This window comes from Centropristis striata, chromosome 17 (assembly GCF_030273125.1).
Source record: "Centropristis striata isolate RG_2023a ecotype Rhode Island chromosome 17, C.striata_1.0, whole genome shotgun sequence".
Classification (NCBI taxonomy): domain Eukaryota; kingdom Metazoa; phylum Chordata; class Actinopteri; order Perciformes; family Serranidae; genus Centropristis; species Centropristis striata.
The window spans coordinates 18,420,901-18,433,635 of record NC_081533.1 but is presented as its reverse complement, the minus strand read 5'-3'; the positions used below and the strand labels follow the sequence as shown (position 1 = coordinate 18,433,635).

Here is a 12,735-nt window from a genome sequence, read left to right as displayed (position 1 = left end):
CCAACACCTGCCCAACCTGTTTTTAAACTGGAAACTGAATTGCCTGATGAAGTTTTTACAGAAGAACTCGAAGACCGCAACTCCACTAAATACAAAACGCTTGAGAAATTTGTCGTCGACGCAGTAAGAGCATTTTTAAATCATGCATTGAATAATGAAGGAAATTTGCATTTTGTTTTACATAAACTGTGCTTGACATCTACTGAAGTTCTTTTAATGTTTCTTTCTTTTGCAGTGTAATGATATTTACGGAAAGAAATATCCATTGATCTTTGACAGCTGCAAAGTGCTAAACTTCAGGTAAAAAAAATGTTTCTTTTAAATGATGAGTTCAATGACTTATGCAACATTTTGGTTCTAACATTAGGATTCTCTATCTATCATGTCAAAAGTGTTTTATGTAAATCACACCTTACACAGTGCAATGGATACTTTCATATCATTATTTAACACTTGTCCTATTTTTGTCCTGTTTTTTGATACAGCCGTGGACCAACAAGAGTGGCATCAGTAAGAGCAGAAATGGAGGTTGGTTTCCAAAAAAATGTTTCAACTGCAGAGCTCCCACGGAATGCTGAAATTGCTCAAACCTTAGTTGAAGCTGCGAATGATACCAGCAATAACTTCAGCGTGACCTTTAATCCATCCTCAGTCGTAGTAGTAGGTAAGTAAACATTCATGTTTCACTCTAATCTGTTTGTATAACTTCTGGAATAACATGAGCTGTTCTGCTAAATTTTTAAAGTCAGCCACAAAATTGAATTGTGACACAAGAAATTAAGACATGGACAAGATTGCTAAAGAAAACTCATGTACAACTAGTGTTGTACAGTTAAATCCATGCTGGATGGCCCATTCTCTAAGCTACTTTATATTCACTAAGAATGCTTTGTATGTAAAGGGTTTTTACCATCAATGATTTTATACATTAGCCACTTCATAACTGAAAAATGCTGACATGACTGAAAGGGACAACTTTTGTCAGCCTTTATGATGGAAAGGAATAGGGATAAAGAAGTAATTTTGATTGTGGTTACCCATGCTTTACATGTTGTTATGCATATTTACATATTTTTTCAATATATGTTTTTTTCCAGATAGCCCATTACCTGCTACTACTACTACTGCACCTACTACTGCTGCACCTACTACTGCTGCACCTACAAATGCTGCCACGAAAACTGCTGCACCTACAACCGCTGCACCTGCTACTGCTGCACCTACTACTGCTGCACCTGCTACTGCTGCACCTACAAATGCTGCCACGAAAACTGCTGCACCTACAACCGCTGCACCTGCTACTGCTGTACCTACAACTCAAGGACGCATAACAAGAATTGTGATATTCAAATCTAACGAGACATTTAAATCGGACTTGGAGAATTCACAATCTGCAGCTTTCAAAGAACGAGCTGCTAAGATAAAATCAGAGGTATGTCTCAAAAAATCAGCTAGAACCCCCACAGAATTATTTTATCTCATTATTAATTTATTTGTATTCATTTTAGTATCAGAGAGCTCAAGCACCCACTCATTAAATTGAACATTTATTAGACAGATTACATCGTATATCTAAAATGGTAACTTCCAGAAAGAATGATGACAGAGACATCAATGGGAATGTGTCAAGACAAGGAGAATTTACCCATTTAGCTCATTGTATAGCAAATATCATATACACACAGTTCAGTGTTCTGTTTCTTCAGCTTAAACCTCTAAATATAGATAAAATCTATTCCTTCAAGTTCTTGACCATTGACTCATTGAAGTTGATTTGTTCAGCCTCATTGAACTAACTTGTTTTCTGTTTCTGCAGCTTGAACCAAAATTCAAGCAGGATCATCCAAACTTCGAGTCCTTGGAGGCAATACAATTCAGGTAATTTAATCAGATTTACCCATTATAATTTCATAATAGTGGCCTACATCTGATACTTTAAACAATTTATTTCTCCGTCTTCAGAAATGGATCAATTTTCAACGTCCTGGCAATCATCTTTACAAGCTTACCTGTGAACGATACTCTGATTGGGCAGACTTTGATCAATGCAGCTGCAACTGTCAGTGGCTTTGACATTGACACCACCTCCATCATTTTGGATGGCATGGGTAAGTAATACTGAGTGTGACTTGATCGAAATTTCAAAAGTTACACAACTTTTTGTGCTTTTTGTTTAATTGGTTTTCCTTTCCTCTTCATCAACAGTTTTAAATTCTGGAGTGAGCCACAACATCAGTCTTGTGACTGCATCCTTTCTGGTACTGTTCTCATGGATACTGTCAAGCCAGCAATAATGTCACTGCTGATTTCCATTTGAACCACTATCAGTATATGACTGCCATCACCGGTATGAAAAAGGACGTTGTTGTCAGTGGAAATCCAAGATTCTTGTTGTACTGTTTCTAGTCATGTACACCTCTGTAAACTCAGTGTAATGTAATATGAAATGTAATTGTCCACCACTAGCACACATTCATGACAGTGCATTAGGTATGTCACGTATCTCTGTGAGAATGTCCAGGCCGGACAGAATGACACAGCCAGCTTTATGCAACTGGTCCACTGAATCAGGTCTAGAATAATAAGCCAAACAACTCTAAGACCTAGGACTTTGAAAAATATTGTCCTAAACAGAAGATTTTACCTACTGATACTTGCTAATGCTGTGCCGTTTGGCCACATCAAAAAAGTACAAGTAAACTTAAAACCAGCCACAATGCAACATAGCACCTTAAAATCACACTCATCGGTCTGAATGCAGTTGTAGCTTTATTTTAAACATGCAAATTGGACTTTTTTATGAAGTTACGTTTTCACTTTATTTTATTCACTTATTATTCACTTTACTTTTCATTTTTATGCTTTGTTTTCACTTTATATCATAGTTTAGCATAGCATGGCAATGCAATAACAGAGAACAAGTGTTAAATTAAATGAAGGAACACATGCAGGTCATGGTATATATGATATATACATACATATATATATATATAAATAACGATACACTGCCAATTTTCTATTTATACAAAGTGTATTAATATACTCGTGCATAGCTGTATTCTGTGAGATACCTTATACTTTCCTTGTAATTTCTGTGAGAAACTTTACAATGATCAGAATACAACACCTTTGAGGAACTGGAATTGTCTCTTGTGTGATGCTTTTTTTTCCCAGGGCCTTTTAAATGATAGGAGCTTTAGTTAAAGCACCAGTGATGTTGAGAGACAATCAAACCCTGCCGTGTGATTTCCTATATTTAAATTTCACAATAGCGTCTTACAATCAGTCAGTCTCAGTGTCTGTTATGCCAGTGAATCAAGTTTGTTCAGAAAGAGAGAACAGGGAGTGGTGCATAGTTTATTTTGGCAACCTTTATGCAGATACTCACAGACAGTCTGAGAGATCCATTGTTCTTAAATCACCTCAAACTCAGAGAGATTACCAGCATCAACTATTGTCTGACTTAATTTTTTATAATGATTTTCTCACAATACTGAAGGCTTCAACAGTAAGAATATTCCCATAAATCTTTTTATGGTAAAGCAATTTTCTCATTATTTGCAATGCTCTCCTTTTTAAGTCGACAAAGAAGCCAATTTTGTTGTTGGTTGCAAACCTAAACAGACTTTTAAGACTTTTAAGTCGAAAAAAATGTTGCAGTGTTTAATTGAGGAGAAATTAAGTTGGAGATAATCTAATTATGAAACTGTAGTTAATCCTTACAGTCTTAACTGTCATAGAAATAGTAGACTCTTCCTTTCACCCACAAAACAGCCTTAACAATCCAAAAGACTATTTCTTTTTTTTTTTTTCAATTACTGCTAGGGGGAAAAGGGACCAATATCACAAAAAAAATTATTTGGCCCGTCAAAGGTGTCAGGTCACCGATGTGTGTAGTTGTACTGTCATAAAGCAAGTCTTTGTAACGTCATGCTGAAGCATAACATAGCAGTAGAATATGATATGATATGATATAATATGATATGATATGATATGATATGATATGATATGATATGATATGATATGAGTCAAAGAGCCAGCAACATCTATCCCAGCCTTGGGACCCTAACCCTGTTCTTTTTTCCTAACCAAACTAACCAAGTTTCACAATGTGTAAAAGAGTGATCGTCACATATTTAAAAAACCAAATCGGTCATATTTTGTAGATGGTAATATGAACTACAGTGTATAAGTTTTCGTAAGAAATCCTATGAACCAGTTTGTGAGAATACGCTGAGCAGCCAAACTCTTGTTGCTACCATTGTGTACACTTACATCATATCCTGTTTCTGATCATTTTTAGTTGAGTTTTAACAACCTGGGGGAATTTTACGAGCAAATCTCACTCATGGATGTATGTGGTTATTGCCAGTAATTTTAGATTCAATACATATTATTTGAATATTGAAACAAAAAATACGGACAATTTAAATAATGCATTTTTAGAGAGGTTTCTTTTGGTGTGTGGTCAACATTTTCTGAGGGTGGATGGGATGTGCTGTCAGAACTGTTGTTGGGATAAAACAGGTTACAGGCTACTACTCTTTTCATTTAATTAAAAAAACAATTAGTCAAAAGGGAAAATAATAATCATTGATCACAGAGCAGCTTTAATGTGTTGTTTTTTGTTAAATCAAAAGATTCAAATAATTATATTGACAGCCTTAATAATTCTTTGCCAAGATTTGTTTTTGATAAAGCTGCTCTGTTGCTCCCCCCCTGTGTCTCTAAGTAACGTCGATGGAATAAAGCAACACAGACTTAGAAAAGGTTATTTTTATATCTGCTGAGCAGCGGAACCGGAAGAGGAAAACGCATGGATTAGTGTGTTTACATCTCATACCACCCTGGGTGCACCCGGCCGGCATCACCCCGCTGTCCAAAATAGACCCATGCAATTTATTTTTTTAGGCTGGTGCTGCCTAGGACATAATACAGGCCTGTTTCACTCTCTTGCTGAGGAATAGGGTTGTTGTTTTTTCTATTATTGCGGACTAACTGTGTGATATCTGTCGCAGCGTCGGGCCACCCACCATCTGTGGAAGTGGGACAAGGGAACAGATGGCGCATCGGAGCCGGCCTGCAGGGCTGCTGACGGTTAGGACAGCACTCAAGATGAGTATCATTCATTAAAATAAAAGGCCGTCGTTGGCTATTGCGCGGTATATTTTGCGGACTTGGCGATGTCACAGTGACTTGGATCAGAGTGTTTGACAGGAAGCATTGCAGATTGACCAGATTGATGCGCGGAGACTCGACCACTGGCATCAACTTAATCCCTTTTGACGTGTTTGTGGATCGGTGAACAATGGTTGATAACCGCTACGCTACAGCTCTGGTCATCGCCTGTGTGCTGAGCATACTGGCCACTGTGTATCTGTCGGTGGCCATTGGGACGCAGCACTGGTACCAGTACAGCAGCCCCACCGTGCGCGGAGAGGCCAACGTGTCCGAGCTGCGCTCCCTGTATGAGGAGTTCATGGATGGGGAGTTTGATGAGAAAACCTACAGCGACACCCTGTTCCGCCTCAACGGGACCGTGGGCCTCTGGTGGCGGTGTGTGCTCGCTCCTGCCAACGCTCAGTGGTACAAAGAGCCAGGTATGTTTATAACCAACCCAACCTGCCCAGTAAAGCTGTATTTCACTCCGATCACGAGTGTATGTCTCAGACGTGTCAAACAGCAGAGCTCTGAAATATGAGCCCCACCTTGTCTCAGGTAGATTCCACCAGGTGCGGCTCATTCCCCAACAGGCTGCACCTGTATCACTCTTGCGATGTAGATGGCATTCACTTTGTGCCTCTCGTGTACTATGATTGCATAAGAGATAAGAGATGATTTTTATTTCTTATTTTTGAAATTGGTATGATTATTTTTTTTTTTTTTTGTTTTTTTTTTTGGGGGGGGGGTAAATATTTGTCTATGGTAAACCCCAGAAGATGCTCTGGAGGTATAGGCTATTGGATGTGTTCAAAGGGAAAGGTTTAATAGTTTAGTGTAGATCAGAGATGGGTAACTTAAATGCTGGAGCAGGCCACAGTTTTTCATGTTCACTACCACAGGGCCACATATAGGATCGTGCACTTAACCAGATATGATGAAACTGCTATTTTAAATATGTTTACAGTGCAATAACTTAACACATTTCATGCTCAAATGCATGTATAACAGTATAAATAGGAACACAAAAGGTTTGAAGCAAATCAAAAATAACCACTTACTGTGATTTATTTTTATTTTTTCAGTGCAAGAACAGCTGACCAACATAATTTGCAGGAAGTAATTTTGTGCATTTTTACACTGCACTTTTAAGATTTCATGCTCAAATGCATTTAGTTGTACTGAGGGCCGTATGTGGCCCCCGGGCCTCCAGTTGCCCACCCCTGGTGTAGATAGTATCTGTCATTAGTTGCCATTTGTGAAGGGTCCTCCATCAGGAGGCCCTGGTGTGGAAGATGGACCATGTGTCAGAAATTTAAGACATTTCAGTGTTTAGTTGTAAGTCATTTTTGTGTTTGTTTGTAACGTGCTCATGTTATCAAATTGCTTTATTAAGATAGTATTATTAAATCATTGGAGTACTGAATAAACTGCAAACCACAGTTACTTTCAATTATAGTTATTTTTCTATAAAGTGAATTTAGTGTTCAATGTTTGTGTAAAATGACAATTTACTCTAAAACTCAAGCTAACATATTCAAATATATTTGTCTGTTTTGTTTACTCTCATTGTAAACTAGCAAAGGTTCAATTTTGACAAACTGTTACGAGTTATTTTTGTTATTTATTCATTTATTTATGTATGTATTTATTGCTGCCATTTTTTATTCAAAATGACTTTAAGGATTAATCAGTTTGTTGCCAATCAACTTTCTCTCATTCCACAAACCAACTGATCAATAATAACTACCTCATCCTCAACCTTGTTCGCAGCCTAAATTACATTGAAATCTGTGCCTCCATGAATTAACCCATATTATTCATTAAACTTTTACTTTCTAAGCTGTAATATTTTAATTAGGAATCCCCTTTGATTTAATTGAGTCATAATGTCAATTAGATGATAAAAGAATGAGTTTTGGTTGCAGTAAATGATACATTTTTAGCTGTTAGCACAGATTTTTTTAAACTGACTGTTCCCTCTATGCACAGGGCTATAGCAGTGAAATCAAGACAAATATTGATATCAATATAGAAAATGGTCATTCCCCATCTCGTTCCCTTAAAATTGCTCATAGAGAGGAATTTCTTCTCAGCACTACAATCAAATAATTAACATTTTCAGTGTTTTGACATACTAGGTCTCTGCAAGTTTTTTTTAAAAAGCTGATTTGTGTATGTGTGATTTGGAGTCAATAACTTCTGTAAATGTCGTCTTTCAGATGCCAAGATGATGCTGGAGTGTCGAAGCTTCACACTACCTGAGCAGTTCACTCCCAAGTATAAAGAACCAGGCAATCACAACAGTGGAGAGGACATGCTGCGCACCTGTAAGTGCACGATTATCTAAATCAGGGATTCCCAAAGTGTGGTGCGTGGACCCCCAGGGGTGCGCGAGCTGCCGCTAGGGGGTGTGCGTGATGAAAAATGTAATGGCGGTCTGATAATTACACAAGTACATTTTTTCCCCCCACACAATAAAGAAGTGTAAATAAACATTTCCTTTGTAAAATGTAAAATCAAAAACTGTAATCTTAATTAATTAATAAATGCAGGCTATTCAAAATGCACTTCATCTTAAAATGAAGCGTAAAAGTTATCTTCTTCCATTTTTCCAGCCTGTGTTATGATGACGGGTTGTTTAGCTCCACGCTCATTTAAACTTGCTGCAATTTTTGTTCAACGCGGCTCAAAATATTATAACATTTTTCCAACTTATGTGCTCTCTGCCTCTGATCCTGAGCCTGTCATCATTAACTTTGCTCTTCAAAGTGTAAGCTTACACATAACTTTGTTGCATTATATTGAAACAGCGTTCAGATTATTTCAAATGCGAGAGTGCATTGTTGTGATGGTGATTATTTTATTATATGTGTGTTCTCATTTGAGCATGATTAAACATGTCGCCTTTAATATGGCTATAAAAAAGCTTATTGCATTTTGTTTTTTTGAAGGTGTGGGGGATTGGGGGTGCGTCAACACGGTTGGGACGTAGAAGGGGGTGCACAGCTAAAAACGTTTGGGAACCGCTGATCTAAATGTTATGTGTTGCATGCAGCTGTTAAAACCAGATTTAGCCTCTTCTCTGTGTAGGGCATTCATGAAGACGTCTGTGTTCATGTGTGTGTAGACTTGTGGAGGTGCCAGTTCCTGCTGCCTCTGGTGTCGTTGGGTCTGGTGGTGTTGGCAGCCATGACTGGCTTCTGTGCCTGCCTCTGCAGAAGCCTCAGCCCCACACTGGGCATCGGAGTGCTTCACCTGCTGGCTGGTAAGACTTGTTCGGGTGGCATCAAACCACTTAGCCATAATTGGCAGGTTTTAATGTATGATTCACCCAAGTGGTAAATGAAACTTGTAACTTGTAATCAGTGTGCCCTGACCTACATGTGAAAACCGGGAATTGTAATTGTGTTTTTATAAATAGAGCTTGAACTGAACCGATTGGTGTTCCAGTCCGAGTCACAGGCTCCAATTTGAATCTTGAAAAGTTAAATTGCCACAAAAATAAAAAAGCCTATTCAAAATTTAACTCATTTAGATTATGTTTGAGCTTTTAAGTATTTCTAAAAGTTCTTTGAGTTAAAGAGAAAACAGGACCAAGGGCCCTGTCTTAAGACTAATACATACTCCGCAAGAAAATAATGGCGTCATTCTGTTCTTGCAGCCCTGGGAGATAGAACAAATTGCTCTGTTCTCGGCACATTATCTGGGCAGAACTTTTTTCTTGTGTGGTGTCCAACAATTAGACAGATGGACAGACAGACAGACAGACAGACAGACAGACAGACAGACAGACAGACAGATAGATAGATAGATAGATAGATAGATAGATAGATAGAGTACAATAAAGTACAATAGAATAAAATACTGAGGTAATTATTGTGTGATTGGTCAGAATTGAGGTGTGCTGCAGTAGTAGGTGAGTTTTTCGTGAACTAGCTTTGTTCTTGCCACCTCAAGAAAACAAATTCCTCTGTTCGTGCGGATTTACGTATTAGCCTTTACTCGTGGCGCTACCTCACATTCTCAAATAACGACGCTATCATGCTAACAGTAAGCAGATCTAGTGTTTAAAAATCATGTAACTGAATTTTACTAATCAGTAATAAACAGAAACTAAGGCTGATTGGTACTATGTCAATAACCAATGTATGAGAGGGATTGGCAACTCATCAGATAGCTGTCATTAGTTTAGTCTGGAAGAGGTGGACCGTCAAATGGTTGGGCCATTCATCTGCGTGGCAAACAAAGCAAAGCTCTTGGCTGCATGAGTATGTTTTAATTAACATGTTTTGGCACGAGCCATTCTTCAGTGCCAGTGGAACCGCACCTTAAGTTACTATTTATGGTGCAAGGGAGGACGCTTTGACAATCAGCTTAACAGAGTGTTTTAATGTCCTTTTAGCTTAAAATAATATCCATAAAAAAAGAGAACCTATGTTTTCATTTTGTGCCCTGCAGGCCTCTGCACCTTAGCCACAGTGTGCTGCTACCTGGCGGGGATGGACCTGCTTCACAGAGTGTCGATGCTGCCTGATAAAGTAGATGGCTCTCTTGGCTGGTCCCTCTACTTGGCGCTCATTTCCTCACCGCTCCACATGATGGCCGCCGCGCTGCTGGTGTGGGCGGCACGCAGCCACAGTCAGAACTACTACCGCATGACCGCCTACCGGGTTGCATAGACTGAGATTCAGCTCTGGATCTCTGCCCTGTTTGAATTCATAACACACTCTGTCACCAAGATGCATTTTCTAATGATCTCAGAGGAATGGGATGTAGGTTAATCTGCGCGTTTTGCCCTCTGATGGATTAAAGTGCATGTACTCCGTAGTAATGACCCTATCTGCTGCATTAAAAGATTTGATTTTTATCTCTCTGTGGGTTAACGAATTGGTTTGAGAAAGGTCAACCAGAAGATTGATGTACGGTACAACATATGCTTCAGAGTAACCCAACACCAAGCTGGAAAGCATTAGCTGTGTCCTAGTTTCATATTAAACATAATTAATGCAAGGTTCTACATATGCCATGCATTCACACTGGAAGAGAGACAGAAATCTGAATGTTATTGCTTTTTAAATGATTTACAAATGCAGTGAAATTTCCTTTTAAAATCCGAGTTTTAAACCAGGAAGTTAGCATGTTAGCGCCCTGGGGTCTATCCTCTGAAACTCAATGAGGATGTGGAATTGTTGTTTTGTGTTTAAATGTCTGAAATAAGGTCTGTGGTTAACACAAGCTGAAGAGATGTTCACGTTTTGTTGTACGACATAAAATACGTTAGTTAATACCCCCACTTGTGAATTTTGATGCTTTTACGTGGCGGTTGCTAACAAGTGGCTAAATGAGACTAAAGTGGTTGTCGGAGATATTGAGCGTCATCACGCCGGACAGGAACTCTCTCTAGTCTGCCTTCCAGCCTCTAGTCGTGTTTTTCACTGCTTTTGCAAACTCTTAGTAGATTGGATTATATTAATAATGAATTTATTAGACTACAGTTCCGCTAGCTTATAAAAACGCTAGTTAGCTTGTCTGAAGCATAACGGTTTGATGTTGAAGTCATGCAACTTTGGAGTAGTTCACTAGAGCATAATGTTAGCTTTTTACTTTCATCGTCTGCATTAACACTTCAAACATAATTAAAGTGGTGTTCATTTGTGGAATTTATCCTGCTGAACAAAACGTGTAAGCATCAGAAACATGCATTTGCCACAGAGCTTATTTTCTGCAATGATGCAAAATCCAATGCAAAAATCCCATAGACGAGTTCTCAATAGACCCGATGGTGATGCCTCTTCTGGTTTGGCCTACAAAAATATGTCATTTAGTTAGCTCTCTACAGGCAAATTTATGTTAAAGAGAAAATTAAGTGGTTAAAGGGAAATTACTCCCATTTTTAAAATTCATACGTTATTCCGATTGTCTAAAATAGTCAAAGAATATTAGTAAACTCTCTCCCAAATCAAAAAAACAGGTTGCTAAAACTCAAACTTGTGAAGTCATCAAGCATAAAGTCTGCTCCTTTCAAGTCTTACTTCTCTGGTTGCTTTGAGAGAGAGCAGCTCATAAATGTTATAGCTCAAATATTGATTGAACCTTCCCAGGCCATGGAAGTAACATACAGGAAATCTTAATAAAGGCGGGGTTTCCCTTTAAATGATGACTGGAACGGATACAATTTGACCTCCCTCATTATTCGACCCAGCCGTACTGTAAGTGATCATTATGGACTTATTTGTTGCAGCTAGTTTATTGTCCTGTCTAGTTAGATTATAGTTTCTGTGTGGCCATTGTTCCTGAACATGATTGTAATAGCAGAAGTATAATACAAGCGTCCTGTTTTATCACCATTTGACCTATTGAAATCCTGACCTAAATTGCAACATTGTCTATTTAAAACCTTTGTTTGGAGTTTAATCCATCTGATAGAAATGACTCAAATTGTATCGTTTCAGTATAGTAAAAAGATTTTTAGTATGCATGTTAAATTTGAATTTAATTGTCTTCTGATGTACTGAACAGAGCGAACGGAAAAGACGGTCAGAACGGGAAAGAAAAATGAAATTCTGGACACAAAAACAAAAATAAATATAAATAAATAAAACAAATAATTTAAAACAGAGCTATCAAAGTGGCAGACGCTTTTTGATCCATCTGATACATTAGAGAGTGATCTTTACAGAAGAACAATGTAAACTATGTTAAACTTGTGGTATGGAGTCAGGACACACCTTTTGGCTTCAGTGAACCCCTTCTGGTTGACATTTTCATCTGCAATCACACGCTGGAGAGCTAGGTGTGGCCACATTTCCCCATCGTTGCCCTTACAAAAACACCCGGCGGAACAGGTGCACCAGACACACCCTGGGTACGGCTTTTCTTCTGGCACGGCACTGAGACAAAAACGTTGTACGCATCTATAAAAAAATATTGTTGTGCAATTAGTCTTCTATTTCAGCTGTTTCAAAACAAGGTCAGGGAATGTGATCATCAATGAAGAGTACAGCGAGAAAGACAATGACTATTGTGTATAAGTGTTTCCAGCTATTACACAAGATTTACTGCCCAACATTTATTTATTTATTCATGGCCATTATTAAGATCAGACTGTGTTTATGTTCATCATTTGTTAATCCTATTGTTTTCTTTCTTATTTCAACCATTTTTTTAAAACATTTTGACTTATTTTGTAGGCTTTTGTAGAAAACATAAAAAAATGATTATTATTTCAATATAGTAGTGTATTAGCATTATTTTGTGTTTTGTGTGTATATATTTATATATATATATATACATTGCTTTCCCTTTGTGAATTCAGTTATTTATTTGATTTATATATGTTGATGCATTTTTTTAATAGATTTTTTTCCCCATCATTTCAATTCAACAGGATTTAAGGGAAACAGTGTTTCCCTGTTAGGCATTATGAATGTAATTTAAAGGCCATATTGTGATAAAGCTACAGTATTCCTTTGCACTTAAATTATTTTTGAACATATCCTGAATATTGCTGTAGTGTTCAGTAGTGAATTTCTATTTTCTGAAGTGTTCCAAAAATAAATAAAATAATAAACC

At 37.8% G+C, this 12,735-nt stretch overlaps 2 protein-coding genes across 3 annotated transcripts; both read left to right on the top strand.

The window, feature by feature from the left end:
* The first annotated feature begins 784 nt into the window (after positions 1-784).
* LOC131989205 (integumentary mucin C.1-like) lies at positions 785-2,705 on the top strand. The gene is made up of 5 exons (XM_059354403.1): positions 785-812; positions 1,098-1,432; positions 1,817-1,878; positions 1,963-2,108; positions 2,206-2,705. The coding sequence occupies exons 1-5, from the start codon at positions 785-787 to the stop codon at positions 2,292-2,294; spliced, it is 660 nt and encodes a 219-aa protein (XP_059210386.1). The 3' UTR covers positions 2,295-2,705.
* Positions 2,706-4,742: 2,037 nt separating this feature from the next.
* Positions 4,743-10,030, top strand: LOC131989746 (claudin domain-containing protein 1-like). 2 transcript variants are annotated; one of them, XM_059355059.1, is made up of 4 exons: positions 4,743-5,600; positions 7,383-7,490; positions 8,291-8,428; positions 9,622-10,030. In XM_059355059.1, the coding sequence occupies exons 1-4, from the start codon at positions 5,309-5,311 to the stop codon at positions 9,840-9,842; spliced, it is 759 nt and encodes a 252-aa protein (XP_059211042.1). In that variant the 5' UTR covers positions 4,743-5,308; the 3' UTR covers positions 9,843-10,030. The 2 variants fall into 2 exon arrangements, with proteins under 2 accessions (XP_059211042.1, XP_059211043.1); XM_059355060.1 differs by lacking the exon at positions 4,743-5,600 and adding an exon at positions 5,899-5,950.
* Positions 10,031-12,735: the final 2,705 nt, after the last annotated feature.